At 37.0% G+C, this 17,469-nt stretch overlaps 1 protein-coding gene across 7 annotated transcripts in view; it reads right to left on the reverse strand.

Moving 5' to 3' along the window:
* Positions 1–17,469, reverse strand: part of NAV3 (neuron navigator 3) — a 611,692-nt gene that overhangs the window by 144,812 nt on the left and 449,411 nt on the right. For all 7 annotated transcript variants that reach the window (XM_044228605.1, XM_044228606.1, XM_044228604.1 and 4 more), the window contains one exon: positions 7,240–7,359. In XM_044228605.1, coding sequence (XP_044084540.1) covers positions 7,240–7,359 — 120 coding nt within the window. The remainder of the gene's footprint in view (positions 1–7,239; positions 7,360–17,469) is intronic.

Below are 17,469 nucleotides of genomic sequence, written 5' to 3' on the forward strand. Positions count from 1 at the left end.
CATCAACTGTGATCTCAGCATCTGAACTGCAGTATCACAAACCAAGCCAATCTGTCTGTTAGCAAAATACAAAAATAACAATTTCTATGATGTATTATGCCTTTCTATTTTCAAAAGGTCATGATTCAACACACAAAAATCAGTAAAAAATATAAATAGTTAAACTGATGAGTTTACAACTGAAATTAACAATCATAGATTTAAGAATATGCCTTGGATAGCAATGTAACCATCCAGATAATCCAGAATGGGCCTGGATTTGTGGAATTTTGCTCATTTTCCAAAAAGAGTTTATCACCTGGAAATTTATCTTCCCCTCCTTTGAGACTCATTCTGTCATTATTGAGTTGTTGGTCATGTGGGTAAATCATCTTACTAACCAGATTTGGACTTCTCTGACCATGCTACTTGAGTACCTTGGCTATTGCTTGTACCTGGCTCAATCATCCAAGACACCACTACCGCTCCAGTGTTAAACTCCATACTATTATAGGCTATTATTTGGTATGAACCTTTTCCAATTAACTTCATTTGTCCATGGAATTTGACATTGCTGCCTCGTTCCTCTACTCTCTATCTCAAAAATAACAGTTAGCCCTATTTGTTCTTAAATTTTGTGTGAGCGCTCTTTTCTCTGCCTCATCAGTGGCTACTTTATTCTCTCTTTAAATATCAAGGGTTCATTCTCAGGGCTGGTTTCCCCAGTCTACATCATAGATACAAATGTGCCCTTAGCCTGCACAGTGCTGATTCACGTAGTGGTTTAAACAAGATTAATTAGCGCCACTGAGGGAGGCTATGGCTGGGAAACTGACCTGAGATTGTCCTGTCTTACATTATAAACTTGGAACTGGGCTCAAAGAGTTTTGCTGGCTTCTCATGACTCGTGGCATTTTCTTTCTGTATAGCTGATATCCTCACCAGCGTACCTCTATGGGTAACTTTAAGGCATTAGGAAGTTTACACAACCATACATGAAAATGTACACTGTCCCTTGCTTTATATAGGCTTCTCTGTAATTTCCTTTATTTTCTGCCAGTGAAGAAAATGTGTATCTTTAACTAATTATTGATCTTACAGATCTCTTAACACAGTTACCAGTATGTAAAAATTGGGAGATACCTCAACAAAGTCCAGAGTCAGACTTCACTTGAAAAATCAAATGGTCTGGCAATAATTAGCCCCTCCTTTCCACATCTCTGCATTTCCACAGGCAGCAACCTCTAGAGTTAATGGTGACCGCCCCCTTTAGACTGGTCCTGTTTAACATAGCCCTTCTGTTTCATTCATTTCACCTGATCTTCCTGACCCAGAAGGATTTGACCTTAATTAATGCACACACTACATACATATACATAGTCAGTACTTTAATCCAGCATTTATATGGAGATTAACCTGTATCACCAAGGATAAAACCACCTGGGAGTTACGCAATGGGATGGATTGAACTGTGACCCCCTTTCCTCAAAGCTGAAGCCCTAACCCTCAATGTGATGATATTTGAAGAAGGGCCTTTTGAGAGGTAATTAAGGTTAAATGAGCTCATAGTGGTGGGGCCCTACTCTAATAGAACTGACGTCCTTACACAAACAGGAAGAAAAGTGAGACATCTTCCGCTTTCTCCCTGAGGGAGCACGGAGGAAAGGCTGCGTGAGGACTTGGCGAGAAGGTGGCCTTCTACGAATCAGGAAGAAAGCTCTCACCGGATAATGACTTTTCCAGCCCTGCACTCATGGACGTGTAGTCTTTGGTACACATCCATTGTTTAAGCCACCCAGGCTGTGTATTTTGTCAAGGCAGCCTGCGAAGAGTCCCCATTCCCACTCTCCAGCTAGAAGCTCATCTCCTTTCCCCTGGACTTTTGTAGTTACTTTCCGAGCAGTCTGCCTATCTTTGTACCATCTCTCTTCGCTATTTGCTGTGGGTGAGTTATTATTAAAATACAATCAGCATGACACATGCTCTTGGTTTGAAATTTAAAAAGAAAACTAATTAAAATTAGTAAAATAGCCCCTTATCACTTCTAGGTCCAAATACTCTAGAACAGCCCTCCAGGTCCTTTGTTGTCATCCTTGTCCACATTCCCAGTGCCCTAGCAAAATCCCATTATAAATGGGTCTGACAAGGACTCTTTTTGACCAAACTTCACTCAGGGTCCTCTGAGGTCTCTTCTTGACTAGTCCTTGACTTTGACCCATTGTTGGGCCTGCCTAGCCCAGTTTTAGCAAGAAAACTGCCTGCTAGGGCATTTTAGAGAGATTCCTCCACCTTGATATGCGAGCACCTGTGATATCTGGTTATAGTACTCAACCCCCACTCGAATTACCTGATCACCCTGGCCTCTTTTCAGCAAGAATCTTAAGTGAGCTTAGCAAGAATCCCCCTACCCTTGACGTCTTCTCTTAGTAATTTTCCATCCACTGATCCCCTCATTCTGCTTATTGGCTATGAATCCCCACGTGTTCTTGTTGTATTCAGAATTGAGCCCAGTCATATATATATACTAAGATCTCCTTCCCCCAGCTGCAACAATTCCTTATGAAATCTGTTTTCACTGCCTTAATAACTGCCACTTCTAGTTTTCTATAATATCCCCTTAAACTAAACTCTTCAATGCTTCCATGCTCTCCAATTCCACATTTCTTTGAATTTCTCCCAGGCCATATGTCAAAAAGTTTTGCTTTCTTTATGACCCCATTTAAAACCTACTGCTTTTTGAAGACTTTCCTTATTCTCCTGGGTAGGAATAATCACTTCCCTTTGGGGTGCTTCTAAGATACTATGTGTATACATCTATTATGACTTAATCAATTTTATTTATCACTTTATTTTTTGCTTACATTATTCTGTATGACCATTAAACTCAAGGTCTTGCATCTTTATTTTTCTGTTTTGTTTTTACCCAAGGTGCTATTATTATGCTTAAATGCACTCAGGAGGTAATTATATGTTTATTTATCAAATTTATTAAATATTTGTTAATATTTGTTAATGCTAGCAGGGAAGCTAGTGTCAGGACAGTAATAGGAGTTAATAAAAACCAAAACAACAACTATTTTCAAACTTTTGCCCCAAATTACCATTTCAATATAGTGTAAGCCAATTGTTTAAGTGTATATGAATTAGGATTGACTTCATTATAACCAGGGCCAAATGGATAAAGGTCACACATTTTAACTGTCTGTTATGAATTTCCCAAACCGTCTCCAACATGTCTACAAGGATTAGTCCCATTCTGTAATCTTCTTTTGGTCAGCATAAAAAGGAAATGGGGATGGTATTGGATTGATATGGAAAATGAAAGAACTGTAATATCTTCAAGTAATAAAATACTTAAGATATACCACAGTTGTCCATTGAAGCATCCTCCTTTCCTTGGGGCTGTTTCAATCTGCTGGGAAGAAGATTTCAGCTGTTCTCTATTGCCCATCCCATTTTTTTTTTAAAGATTTTATTTATTTATTTGACACTCAGAGATCACAAGTAGACAGAGAGGCAGGCAGAGAGAGGGGAGGAAGCAGGCTCCCCGCTGAATAAAGAGCGCAATACGGGGCTCGATCCTAGGACCCTGGGATCATGACCTGAGCCAAAGGCAGAGGCTTTAACCCACTGAGCCACTCAGGTGCCCCTGCCCATCCCATTTTAACCAAACTTTGATTAAAGGGGAAACATTATAACCTTCACTAAATTAACACAAGCAATTCAAATCCATTGCTATCCTAGCCAGCTGCCTACTTTGCTCTTATGTAATGCATTTTCAGTGATCACGCTTATAGAGAAAATGTCTATGAAATATGAAAAAATAATAAAACACTTTTTTCTTTGCTCTTAAGGTGTTTTTTTTTTTTAACCAGTGAACTATTATAAGACCTACATTTACTAATTTACTAAAATGAACCAAGCACTAACATTTTTCATTTTATTTAAAAGACCCCTGACTAAGGTAGCTGGGAAACTGTTAAGTATAAGAGGTAAAAGACCCAAGTCTTTGCACTATTATAACTGTTAAATGAAGGTATTAGGCAAAATCAGCATTTCTTAAAATATCACAGGAACAAATTATTATAGAGAAGAAAATGGGGAAATCAGTGATAAAAAATGTTTTAGGGAGCACTGAATTAAATCTAATAGTTTTTATTTTGAAGTACAGGACTTCTCAGTATCTTTTCTGAGTAAAACTAAGCAAAGAGGTAGTACCTTAGAGCTATTCTTACCTATCCTCTTTGGAATGGATATCAGAATTAAGAAAGCTTTATGAAACAACATCCTGTACAAGGAGGTTTTTAAATTAACAGAAGGACTTACACAACTATAATATTTAACACTATACATTTTTAAACCATCTACATCCTGAATCACTTCCTGAATATAGGATTTTAAAAGATCTTCAGACTTATCTATAATAAAAGACGAACTCCTATCTCTGCTGATAGCAGGATTTTCCCTATGGTCTTATTGGTGTTTAATACATACAAGTGATTAAAGCGGTTTTTGGATTCCTTAAATTCTACAATTCTTTCAAAAATGCAATTCTCAGAAGCTGACTCTAACAAATGGAGACAATTTATTTCAGGGGCAATGTGTCATTAATTGATCTAATTTAAAGATTAGTGTCAGTGTTATTTTGATATTCTCTTTCCCCTGATGGAGTACAGCTAAAAAAAAGTGAATAAAAACTTCAAAATCTCCCTTTTTAAAAATTTTAAAATGTTTATGCTAAGTGTCTATGGTTTCATCAAACTGGCATCTAGTTGTTTATTTTAAGATGGTGGTTTGGTAATTTCAGTATCCGTAAGAATGAATCACCTGGAGGGCCTGTTGAAGATCACTGGGCCCACCCCAGAGTTTCCCCTTCAGTAAATCTTGGATAGAGCTAATCTGTATTTCTATCAAGTTCCCAAGAAATGCTGATGCTGCTGACTTAGTTACCACACTTTAAGAACCACTGCTTTCACAGGTCTCAATTTGTTCTACACACAACTGGGCTTTCCAGCTGGTCTGAGGTTCCTCTACCAGGCCCCAAGCTGGAACCTCATAAGAGCAAAGAGAGCTGGTTATCCCAACTAACCCCTTATAAAATAAGGATCCTTTGTATCATTTCCTAGGTTCTGCCACCATGATCTTATTTCCTAAAGACCAATGGCCTGTCCCTCTTCTTTAATATCTTCCATTGTCAACTAAGAATATGCAGGTCCTTAGTTTCAAAATGCAGTCCAAATTGTAGATTTCTTCCTCTTGAATTACTGCTTCCTGTTTTTCCACATAACCCCTTCCCTCTTTTGGTAATATCCTCACAGAAAGTTGGCTCTGGCCTCATTTGCCTCTCTACTCATTTGAACTCTATTGCTAGCCATATATGAATGTATAGCTTTTAGTCATTCCTTTGTTCTTTAACTCCATAAGTATTTGCTAAAGGCTCTTAATATAATGAATATGACAAAACTTCTGCATTCATGGGCTTACATCGTAACTGGGGAGATATAAGATAAACATGTAAAAAATAAGTAAGTATGAAATATTCCAGGAGTGATGGGGCACGTGGAAGAAAACAATAGAAAGTAATGAGTAAGAAAGTATATGTAAATCAAATGTATCTTAGACTCTCTGGAATCATTTCTCTGAGAAGGCAACATTCAACAATGTTGTGATAGAGGAGTTAATGCAGCTAATGTAGAAAAGGGCGTTCCAAATGGAGGAAGCATCAATTCAAGAGCAGAAAGAAGACCAGGCTGGTTGAAGGCATCAGGAAGGGAAAATGGCTGAAGAGATCAGGTTGGTGGTGGGGAAGCAAAATTTTTCATAATCTTTGTGTAACCACCTGCTTCTCTCACACATACCCGGTCTACAGACCAAATATGTCTATCTTAGTCTCCTAGTGGAAACTGTCTTCTGGCCAGCAGGAATTAAAATATCAACAGCATTATTTAAAGAGCATTTAGAGCCCCAAATCCCCTCCTTGCCCCAGCTCAGTGGATGGCAGGCATGTCTATTCCCACCCCAGTAGAAATCTGCAGTTTTATTCTCTAGAGAGGTCTCTGAACTATATGATACCAGGCACATCCCCTCACCCTAGATCTAAGAGAGTGGCTTCCTGAACACAGGAAAAGAAAAGCTACAAAACAGCCTACTTATCCTGGAGAAGACCCCAAATTTTTAAAAAGTGGTGGTATTTCTGAAAATGGGTGTGAAGATAGAGATAAAAACAGAGGGACTAACTGAATATCTATTTTAAAGAGTTAAGCCCTGGGACACCTGGGTGGCTCAGTGGGTTAAGCTGCTGGCTTTGGTTCAGGTCATGATCTCAGGGTCCTGGGATCGAGTCCCGCATCTGGCTCCTTGCTCAACAGGGAGACTGCTTCTCTCAACATAGTTTGAGTGAGGAGAAACTGATAACTGATATCAAAATCCAAACCTTCTGAGTTGGCTATGTTAAAATGTGCAATGAATTGTGCACAGTTTCTACTTCAGAATGTGGATACATTAAATCACAACCTTTTGTCCTCTTCCTCAGTGCTAACTTTAGTAAAGAACCACTCTAGGTACTGATATGTCATAGTTTTAGAAATGGCAATACCTTCCTGATGAATAAAGTCAAAATTCTGAGTGAAGAGAGGGCAAAATCAGGTCAGAAGTATGTCTTACAATACTGTTTTACAAGAACAATATTTTCTAACAGCAGTGATTCTGATCAAATTGACAAAACAACTTTGAGCAAAATAACTAGCACACACATGCACACGTGCATACACACACACACACACACACACACAGAGCTTTAAACATCCTGAAACAATTACAAAACAGAAATTAGCCTAAGGCAAGAGTTCTATGCTTTCAACAAACTCCTCAAGAAAACCATCAAGTTTATTGTACCTGATAATTTGAATTCTTATAATCTTTATATCATTAGCCTCCAAGTAAATTTGAGAATATCCAAACCTAAACAAACTTATCAGCCAGGGTTCTTTTCAAGGAAGGAACATAAGTCTATGTGTATCATTTTGCTTTTACAGATATTAAAATTTGCTGCTACATACTTAAAAGTTGTTAAATATTCTCACCAATGCAGTATAGGGAGCTAAATAAGTCTTGTAAGAAAAACTAGCTTAGTTTTAAGAACATTTCAAAATAATTATTATATTGAAATAAAAAGTCTTAACTTATACTGTCAAACCCTAGGATCTCATTTCTGAAATTGCTTTATGCTGTTCTCACTATCATAAATGCTGATAGCATTACCTGTCCGCATCCACTGTCACGTCATGAACTCCTCTCTGGATGGCCTCTCTGGAAGTAGTTGTGTCTGGTATTCTATTCAGACTTCTAGTATACAGGTTGAGCCCTCCATCTGTCATGTACCTGAAAGTAAATGTGTAATTAATCAACATAAAATTAAATGATCTCATCTGTGTAATTTAACAGGGTTCACAATTTTTAATAATTATGCAAATGTGCTTTATTACAGTTTTTTCTATAGAAACATTTTACTCAACAGGAAGAATTTGAGTATTTTTCAAGTTTATTAGGAAATCAATCTTCCTTACTATAACAACTAACTAGCCTACTAGCCTATTCATTTTTTCCCCTTTTGTTAAAATTTTGGACAGGCTTGGAGATAATTTAACTCTTAGAAAAATAAGAGCAAGATCATTTCATTTTATAAGTATCATTTTTGAAGCAATGAAGGTCACAAGAGTAATGGAATATTACTTAACCTAAAACTAGATTAAGTTATTTGATAAGTAAAATGTATCTTACCAATTGACCACAAGGATAAAATAATAGTCAAGATGCATCAAATGTTTGTCAGAAACTGTTCTAAAAAGTTTAATAATATGTTTAATATTATTAATATTAAATAGTTTAATAATATTTTTATCACCATATTAGAGAAAGAAAATAAGTAAGCACAAAAGGGTTAAGTAACATTTTACTCAACCAGTCATGGCAGAACTAAGAAATAACTCTAGAAAGTTGGCTCCAGAATTATTTTAACCACCACACATTACTATCTGAAGTGAAGGGTCACACTGTCTGACCCACTTCCTGTTTTTGAGAACTACTTCCAGGACATCACAGGAACACCATCATTGCACAGGGATGGTAGACCAAATACTACTGGCAATCCTGCTTCCACGGCTATGGACTAGGGCACATTGTTTAATCTCCTACCCCATGCTGGGCTAATCAGATTTTTCTTTCTCGAGAACTAGGATTAAAAGACAGCTCCTCAGGCTTTCTGTGTGAATACAGTTGATGATAATGAACACCCAGGAGATGTATTTATCTCCAGCAGACATAAGAAGCTACAAAGAAAGCTGGTCAGCAAAGTAAAAACAACCCCCAGGTGCACAAAAGGAAGCAGAGACACTTGGCCACGTGGTTTCAACTTCACAACTCGTCCTTGGGTTCTAAGAGGTACTCTTGCTTATTTATAATCATGACCGTAATTTGCTTAAGCAAATTTAAGTTGATTTCAATTTTTGTGATAAAAACTGTTTAATCATGACGATATTGAAGACTGACCAAATAGTTAAAGCTAGGATTATGAAACTGGCTAATGACTTCCATGATCAATAAATTCTGTCCTTACTAGTTGAAGGAACTTGAAGAAGTTTCTTAAACTGTGCCTTAATTTCTTCCTCTGAAAATGGGAAGAACAGATTTTATGATAAAGGAAAAATACAAAAAGATCTTAATATGAGAACCTCATAAAAAGTAGCTATTTGTTATTCACAGTCTCTTCCTCATATTTTGAAAAGGAAATAAATGAATTTTATATATAAAACTTAGGTCATACTGCATTATCCTTATAAGGGACTCTACATGGTGAGTTTTCTTGATCAGTAAAGAATTCAATCCCACCAACCGGAAAAAAATAAAGGAGGACTTTTGCTCCAAAATGTATTAAACACTGATCTACTCTTTTAGATAAGAAATACTAGATACAATTTCATTTTTTTTTTATAACTAATTCATGGTTAGGAGCATCAGTTAAATTAAAAGAGTGAAGGGACATTTGTCCTTCATGCATTTTCATTTGTCAGCTGTCCCATCTTGGGGTTGTAGTTCAGGGTTTATTCTTTTTTTTTTTTTAATGATTTTTTTATAGATTATTTATTTATTTGATAGAGAGAGATCACAAGTAGGCAGAGAGGTGGGCAGAGAGAGAAGGGGGAAGCAGGCTCCCTGCTGAGCAGAGAGCCCGACGTGGGATCCCAGGACCCTGAGATCATGATCCGAGCTGAAGGCAGAGGCTTAAACCACTGAGCCACCCAGGCGCCCCCAGGGTTTATTCTTACTTTCAATTTCTTACCATATTTCCCACACAGTACTAGACAAATATCTAAATGTTTTTATGGCCTTATAAGGTAGAGTTTGTGGAATTCCTGGTAAAGTAAAAGTGTTTAGTGGCAAATGTTTTTCTCAATCATTTTCCTTTTGAAATTGTGTTTCATGATTTTTTAATAGATTATTTATTTATTTATTTGATAGACAGAGAGAGATCACAAGTAGGCAGAGAGGCAGGCAGAGAGAGAGGGGCAAACAGGCTCCCTGCTGAGCAGAGAGCCTGACCTGGGGCTCGATCCCAGGACCCTGAGATCATGACCTGAGCTGAAGGCAGAGGCTTAAACCACTGAGCCACCCAGGCGCCCCTGAAATTGTGTTTCTAAAGGTTGAGGGTAGTTGATATTTCTCCAGATAGGTGAGCTACTCCCTTTGCCCTTTTTAAAAATACTACCAACATATGTGGGCGCCTGGGTGGCTAAGTTGTTTAAGCAACTGCCTTCGGCTCAGATCTTGATCTCAGAGTCCCAGGATTGAGTCCCACACTGGGCTCCCAACTCCATAGGGAGTCTGCTTCTCCCTCTGATCTTCTCAGCTCTCATGCTCTCTCTCACTCTCTCCCTCTCAAATAAATAAATAAAATCTTCTAAAAAAATAAAAAATAAAAACTACCAACATGCTTAATCTTAACCTTGGAGGAAGCTGTAACAATGTGAACCACTATGTTTCATATATGTCTCATTTCATGTCTGTTTTCTTCATCTGTGCATCTCCGAAACTGTTTAACAAAGGTTTTCCATATAACTGGGGATCAACAAATATGTGATTCAAAAGGCTTCCATATTATAAAAAGAAAGCATTATAGCTTATTTCAGTAACTTTACCCATAATGGTGATGCATGAAAATAAGAAATAAGATGACAGATCACTTCTATTAGAAATATAACATTCTAATTTTCCATATTTACAGAAGAGTAAGTTCTATAGACAAATATTAACTGTTTTTGAAAACTAATTTTCCAAAGGGAAAAAAAAACATGTGTTTAAAACCTCAATAAATTAAGAGAAAACCTATTTTTGGGGGAAACATTTCAAAGGATAGTCATTTTTCTTGGGCCCTTCAATTTTCCAGTTCATATCAAGTAGGTTTACAAGAGGTATTAATTGAATCAAAAAATACTCAGTTATATGAGGTGCCTGGTTGGCTCAGTGGATTAAGCCTCTGGTGTCTGCTTGGGTCATGATCTCAGGGTCCTGGGATCGAGCCCCACATCGGACTCTCTGCTCAGCGGGGAGCCTGCTTCCTTCTCTCACTCTCTTTCTGCCTTCCCCCTCCCTCTCTCTGCATGTCTCTCTGCCTTGTGATCCCTGTCTGTTAAATAAATAAAATCTTTTAAAAAGGTGCTCTGTTGTAATTCCTCTGTTTACACAGACATACTCTCATTTGAGTGTTGGTAGGGCATTTTTATAACAGAACCATGACTTTGTTACTTAAAAAACAATATACAGTATGGAGGTCCCACAAGCAGTTAAAAATAGGGCTACCATATAATCCAGCAATTGCACTATGAGAGATTTATGCCAAAGATACAAATACTATGATCCAAAGAGGCATCTGCAACTCAATGTTTATAGCAGCAATGTCCACAATAGCCAAACTATGGAAAGAGCTCAGATGCCCATCGACAGATGAATGGATAAAGATGTGGTATATATGTACAATGAGATATTATTCAGCCATCAGAAAGGTTGAAATCTTATCATTTACACTGAAGTGGATGGAACTGGAGGGTATTATGCTGAGTGAAATAAGTCAATCAGAGAAAGACAATTATCCACAATATATGTGTAATATAAGAGACAGAGCAGAGTACCACAGGGCAAGGGAAGGAAAACTGAATGGGAGGAAATCAGAGAGGGAAACAAATCATGAGAGACTCTTAAATATAGGAAAAAACAAAAACAAACCTGAAGGTTGCTGGATGGGAGGTGGATGGGAGATGGGATAACGGGGTGATAGGCATTAAGGAGGGCATGTGATGTGGAACGCACTGCGGGTTATATGCAACAGATGAGTAACTGAACTGTACATCTGAAACTAATGATGTACTATTTTATGTTGGCTAATTGAATTTAAGTTAAAAAAAAAAAAACACATCAGGCATTACACAAGTAAGACATATCCCTGATTTGAATTTTTTCTTGGTAATCCTTCCTTCTTTCATTCTTTCTGAAGGATTTAAAAATCTGTAAGAACATGAACTTCATAGCTCCTTTAGAAATATTATACTACGGTCTGGGAGCTATCAATGTTAGGGGGTCATTTTGAAAGAATAATGTAAAATTTAAAAAGTGATTTCCTAACAGTGCTATATCTAAACTTCAAAACTGTCAGCCAAGATAAATTTAAGAAGAGATAATAGACACAGGGAAGATTGGTACAAAAAGTTGGAACAAAACTTGTGAGGGTTACTGACAAAAAATGAATTACCTCTAACTATGAAAGTCAGAATAATTTTAGCCATGTTCAAATTCAATAAGTTGTAAAAGAATTCACATAAAAAAAAAAGTCTCACAAAGCATTTCCTAATTCTTTGTCACTTCTACTGACAGCCTGCTTCTTTTCGTGTCGGCAAATTTGCATACTCATGGCATTTACTTTAGGTGTCTACTATCCAAATTAATATTTCTAGACCATATTATTCCATCTTGCTCTAAAATTAGGTACTAAACTGTTTCTAATGCATAGATAGGTGGCTTTCTCATAAGCACTTCAAATATAGAAAAAAAACTGACCATATATTAACTTCACCACTAAAACTCATGTTCCTTTTGTGCATGCTATGATGGTTAAAGGGAAAGACACCATCTACCCAGTCAATAATCTAGATATATCACTCCTTCTTGTCACTCACTACCCACCGCTACTATAAGATGGAGTCTGTTCAAATCTGTGAATCTGCATAATTATGCTCTAATTATGTCTGGAATTCACTGAAATATGATTTATAAAATTTATTTCTTATATTGTTCAAATCCTACTTTCTCAATGAACAGAAATCCATACAATTCTACCATCAGAGTAATTACATACTTTCTGAAAAAAAAAAAAACAACCTTTTGGGGAAATATATATTTTTGTAGGTGTATAAGATATAAAAGTATATATCAAATAATAATAAAAATACTGACTTTCATGCACCTGCTACCCGGCTTCAGAAATACAACATTTGCAGTTTCTTCAACATCCATATAGGTTCTTCCCACTCACATTCCCAAACCTCCCTTCTGGAGGCATCTACTGTCCTGGATTTCATTAGCTTTCCCCTACTTTTCTTCATGGTTTTGCCACATGGGCTTGTATTCCTAAAAATATACTGTTTAGCATCTCCTGGATTTGAACTTTATATAAATCGAGTCATACTATGTAAAATCTTTTTTAACTTCTTTCCCTCACCCAAAATTAATTTTTGCAATTATCTATCTTCATGTGTATCATTGCATTATTCATTTTATAGTTTTATTATTCTGTTTTTAGAAATGTGCTGGTTGATTAATCCATTTGACTATTACAGACATTTGAGTTGTTTTTTGTCTTTGTGCTGCCACGAACACTTGCGTACCAACAATTTCTTGTGCTCAGAAGCAAGAACTTAACTAAGGTCTAGATCTAGAAAGGAAATCACTGGATCATAAGAGACGTATACCTATATTTAGCCTTACTAGTCACTGATAAACAGTTTTTAAAAGAGTTTCAGAGGGATGCCTGGGTGGCTCAGTTGGTTGGTCGACTGCCTTCGGCTCAGGTCATGATCCCGGAGTCCTGGGATTGAGTCCCGCATCAGGCTCCCAGCTCTCTCTCACTGTCTCTCTCTCAAATAAATAAATAAAATCTTTTTAAAAAAATTAGAAAAAAGAAAAGAGTTTCAGAATAAACATCTACTAGTCTATAGGTGAGAAGTCTCATTTTGGTTTGGTTTACAAATTCCAGATTACCAAGCAGGTTGATTATATTTTCACTTTGTTATAAGCCATTTATGTTTTATCGGTGTTGGCTAATGGAATTTAAATTTTTAAAAATGCTGATTTTATTAAAAAGACTCCATTTCAAAATTTTCAAGCAGATTGCTTGTGCAATCTGTAATCATGTGTAACCAGTCGTGATGCTTTCTAAGTGATATAAATATATATGACCAAGTAAATACAATAACCCATCAAAAGAAAGGTCTGTTTATATCTTTTGCTCATTTTTAAAATAGTATTAAGTTTTTAAAATTTTAATTCCAATCTAGTTAACATGTAGTGTGTTATACTAGTTTCAGGTATACAACACAGTGATTCAATACTTCTATACGTTACTCCGTGCTCATCACGATAATGTACTCTTTTTTCTTTTATCCATTTGACCCATCCCCCTGCCTACCGCCCCTCTGGCAACCACCAATTCTCTATACTTAATAGTCTGTTTCTTGATCTGTTCTCTCTCTCTCTCTCATCTTTCCTTTGTTCATTTGTTTTGTTTCTTAAATTCCACATATGAGTGAAATCATATGGTATTTGCCTTTCTCTGTTTTACTTACTTTCTCTTGCTCAGTTTTCTATTGGATACAATGCTATGTTCTGTTTTCCTTTTTTCTTTCCTCATTGACACTAATCCTTTATTAGTTACATGTGTTGCATGTATTTGTGGCTTCTATAGGATTTTATCTTGACACTTTTCTCCTGCTTATTTTTATGTGAAATTCATTTTTCTGAATAAAAAGAAACAATGCAGATACCTTTCCAACTTGACACAGTAATTGCCTCTGTTGTTTTTGTTTAGTGTTTTAAAAAGCAGTCATTAGGTTTTTGAGATTTTTGGATTCTGTTTCCATCTCTCACTTTCTTCCAGACTGTCACGTTCACCTTCGTTGCCAATTTTTTTTTTTTTCAATTTGCTTCTGCTCCCAGAAGATGTCTCTTAGTGTGGGGTCCTGTCCTGAAAGGGGGTTGTCATTGGGCACCTTAATGAACTAGTTCATAGGAACTAGACTATTCTATTCTGTTCAGACATGACCTTCTGCCTTTATTCTCCCTTGTTGGTCAAGGGGTCAAAAGCCCTCCCAGCTTCAGCTGCCAACTTCAAATGCTCTGTGAGTTTTCTAGTCAGTTTTTTGACTATTTTGGGTTCTTCTGTTCTTGTTACCAGATGCCCCAGTGCCTATCTCTGTTTCCTCTGAAACAGACAGTGATCCCACGCTTTGGCTCTTGGATGTCTGTCCTTAGCTGTTTACTTGGGGGCTGAGATGATACTTTGTCATCAGCTTTTATGTGTGAACAATGATTGTGATTTTTTGGGTTGTGCTAGCTGGTTGCTTTTTCTGTTTTCGTGGGGGATTTGGGAAGATTCAAAACCTAGACTTGCATAACTTATTAGAATTCTGCGTTTTTACATTCAAATTTCATGTCAGCCACTATATGTTACAATTCACTTTCTTTTTTTTTTTTTTTTAAAAAGATTTTACTTATTTGATAGAGAGAGAGACAGCCAGAGAGGGAACACAAGCAAGGGGAGTGGGAGAGGGAGAAGCAGGCTTCGGAGCTTGATCCCAAGATCCTGGGACCATGACCTTAAGCCAAAGGCAGATGCTTAATGACTGAGCCACCCAGGCACTCCACAATTAGCTATTTTTTAATGACATGAACACACAAGCTTTTCTTCTTCTTCTTTTTTTTTAATCCTTAAAGGCACAACCATTCGGCATCTTCTTTTTGATGAACACAGATAATATTAACTACTGTCCCCTAGATCATACATGCTAGCTTAAAAAAAAAAAAAAACTATACTAATAATGACTGATGGCTGTGAAGCTCTGTTCTTTTGTAAAAAATTAACTCCTAGGAGAGAAATGTGTACATGTAGACATGTTGACAGTCTCACAAGGTCAGCATGTCACAATGACGGAGAGTACAGACTGGAGACAGAATGCTGGGTTCAAGTCCAGCACTGCCTGTTTTTTTTTTTTTTTTTTTAATTTAATTAAAATTTTTATTAAAATTTATTAAAATTTTTTTTCTCCCAATTTATTTATTTTCAGAAAAACAGTATTCATTATTTTTTCACCACACCCAGTGCTCCATGCAAGCTGCGCCCTCTATAATACCCACCACCTGGTACCCCAACCTCCCACCCCCCCCGCCACTTCAAACCCCTCAGATTGTTTTTCAGAGTCCAGCACTGCCTGTTTTAAGAAATTTTAAATTCCCAGAAACTGGTTCATTTTCTGAGTTCCATTTAAAGTCACTTAAACTATTCATGCTTCCACTGCTTCATTGGTAAAATGGAGATAATAATCATAGATTTACTTCTTACAGTTACGGTGAGACATAAATGAGTCAACAAATGTCAAAGGCATAGAATGCTGTCTAGCACAGAATAAGTGCCATGTCCGTGTTGGCTTGTACTATCAACTCTCTTTCCAATAGGACCACCACCTCCACCAAACATAACTCTCCCGTCTTGAATATGAAAGGAGTAGAAGCATTACAATTAGGAGTCTTTGGTTTGTCACATATATTCTTTCACCCCAACACTTTAACCTGCCCTTCCCAATGGTACACATGCTTCAGATCATCAAGTTTACTAAGGGTGAATGGAGGGAGGATCGAGGGAGAAGAAGGATAAAAGTATTCACCTTCCTTTGTAAAAAGGCCACTTCTCAGAATTAAATTACTTTGTGTTCAGGCCATATGACTTAAAGTAGAATTTTAGGTTATGTTCTGACTCAACTATTTATACCGTGACACCTGCAGATCACTTCAATTGCCACCCAATTAAAAACGTAACTTTCTCCCCTATTTTCCAGCATGTTCCTTTTTTATTTCATAAATGGAGGTGTTTTCAGAGACTCATTATAAGAGGGCTTCTTCTGACTAAATCCTAATTACTGGCAGATTCACATTCCCAAGTGTTTAAAGTAATTTCAGAAAGAGAAGAAAAAGATAAGTCTTTATATGCTTCAGGAAATTCTGAATTCTCAGAATGCTGATTAACTAGTTTTCTGAGTTCTGTCTAAGGTACATGAGAAAGTGAAACTCCATTCCCATTCACTTCATGACATTCCTTGTGGTTACATGAGGAAAAAAATCTTAAATTAAACACCTTCGTTCATTACTGTGTCTTTTGAGCTCTTTGTCCCTTTAATCACTGAAACATACTTATAAAAATTGGGAACAGAAAATTAACTTTGTGACTCAATTTTTTCATGAACCATAGCACAGACATTTCAATGCCCTTTTTTCCTCACTTTAAACATCATCAAATTAAAATTCCCCCTGGGATATCTCTAACCCTCTCATCTTTGCTCCTTTTAATTCTGGGCTGAGGCATCGGGCTACATCCTAGAGATGTCAATGATTTTCTGTGTAAACTGGTGAGCAATGAAGCAGAACAGTCCTAAGCATGGTGAGTTACGACCAGCCGTATCATCTGCTGACCATGCCTTCTCACCTCCCACCCAGGGGACAGAACTGCCACCCAGGAACACTTTAAAATTCCAGTGTTCCTGGACTCTGCCACAGGAAAGAGAAAATGCCAAATGCTCAACAGGTCACCATCACCAGGGGAAACTTTCATATAGGATTTGTGGGTTTTTTAGTTTTTCTTTAAATATACTGAATGTGAATGACACCATAAAACACGTGGGCCACTGATGCATATTTAAATAGGCTCATTCTACCCAAGACTTTATTTGAAAGACTGGTAGGGAACAAAAGTGAACAGAAGTCTGAACTGGGTTTCCACTGAAGCAGGAAACAAGTAGGAAGGACAATGGATGTGACTTTATTATTATTATTTTTTTCTTCTTGTTTCTCATGAGTGAATTCAGCAGAAATTACCCAGATCTCATCAAACAACTTCCTCTTCCTTCTAGGCATAAAGCTGTACCATATTTGCTGGCCTTTCTTCTAATTAGATGTGGCCATTCAGCTGTTTTGAATAAGGGAATGTGTGTAGAAGTTATCTGCACCTTTAGTAAGCCTGATACATATGAAATACTCTCACACCAAGATTCTTCTTCTCTTTTGCCACCTGCTTATTGAATGTCAATGCTCAGGGTGATCCTGGGATTGTAACAGAATTATTCACTTCAGTCTTGTTCTCTGAGAGACTATATGGTGGACATTCCCAACTGAAGACAG

The sequence above is a fragment of the Neovison vison genome, chromosome 12 (genome assembly GCF_020171115.1).
Source record: "Neovison vison isolate M4711 chromosome 12, ASM_NN_V1, whole genome shotgun sequence".
NCBI classification, from domain to species: Eukaryota; Metazoa; Chordata; class Mammalia; order Carnivora; family Mustelidae; genus Neogale; species Neogale vison.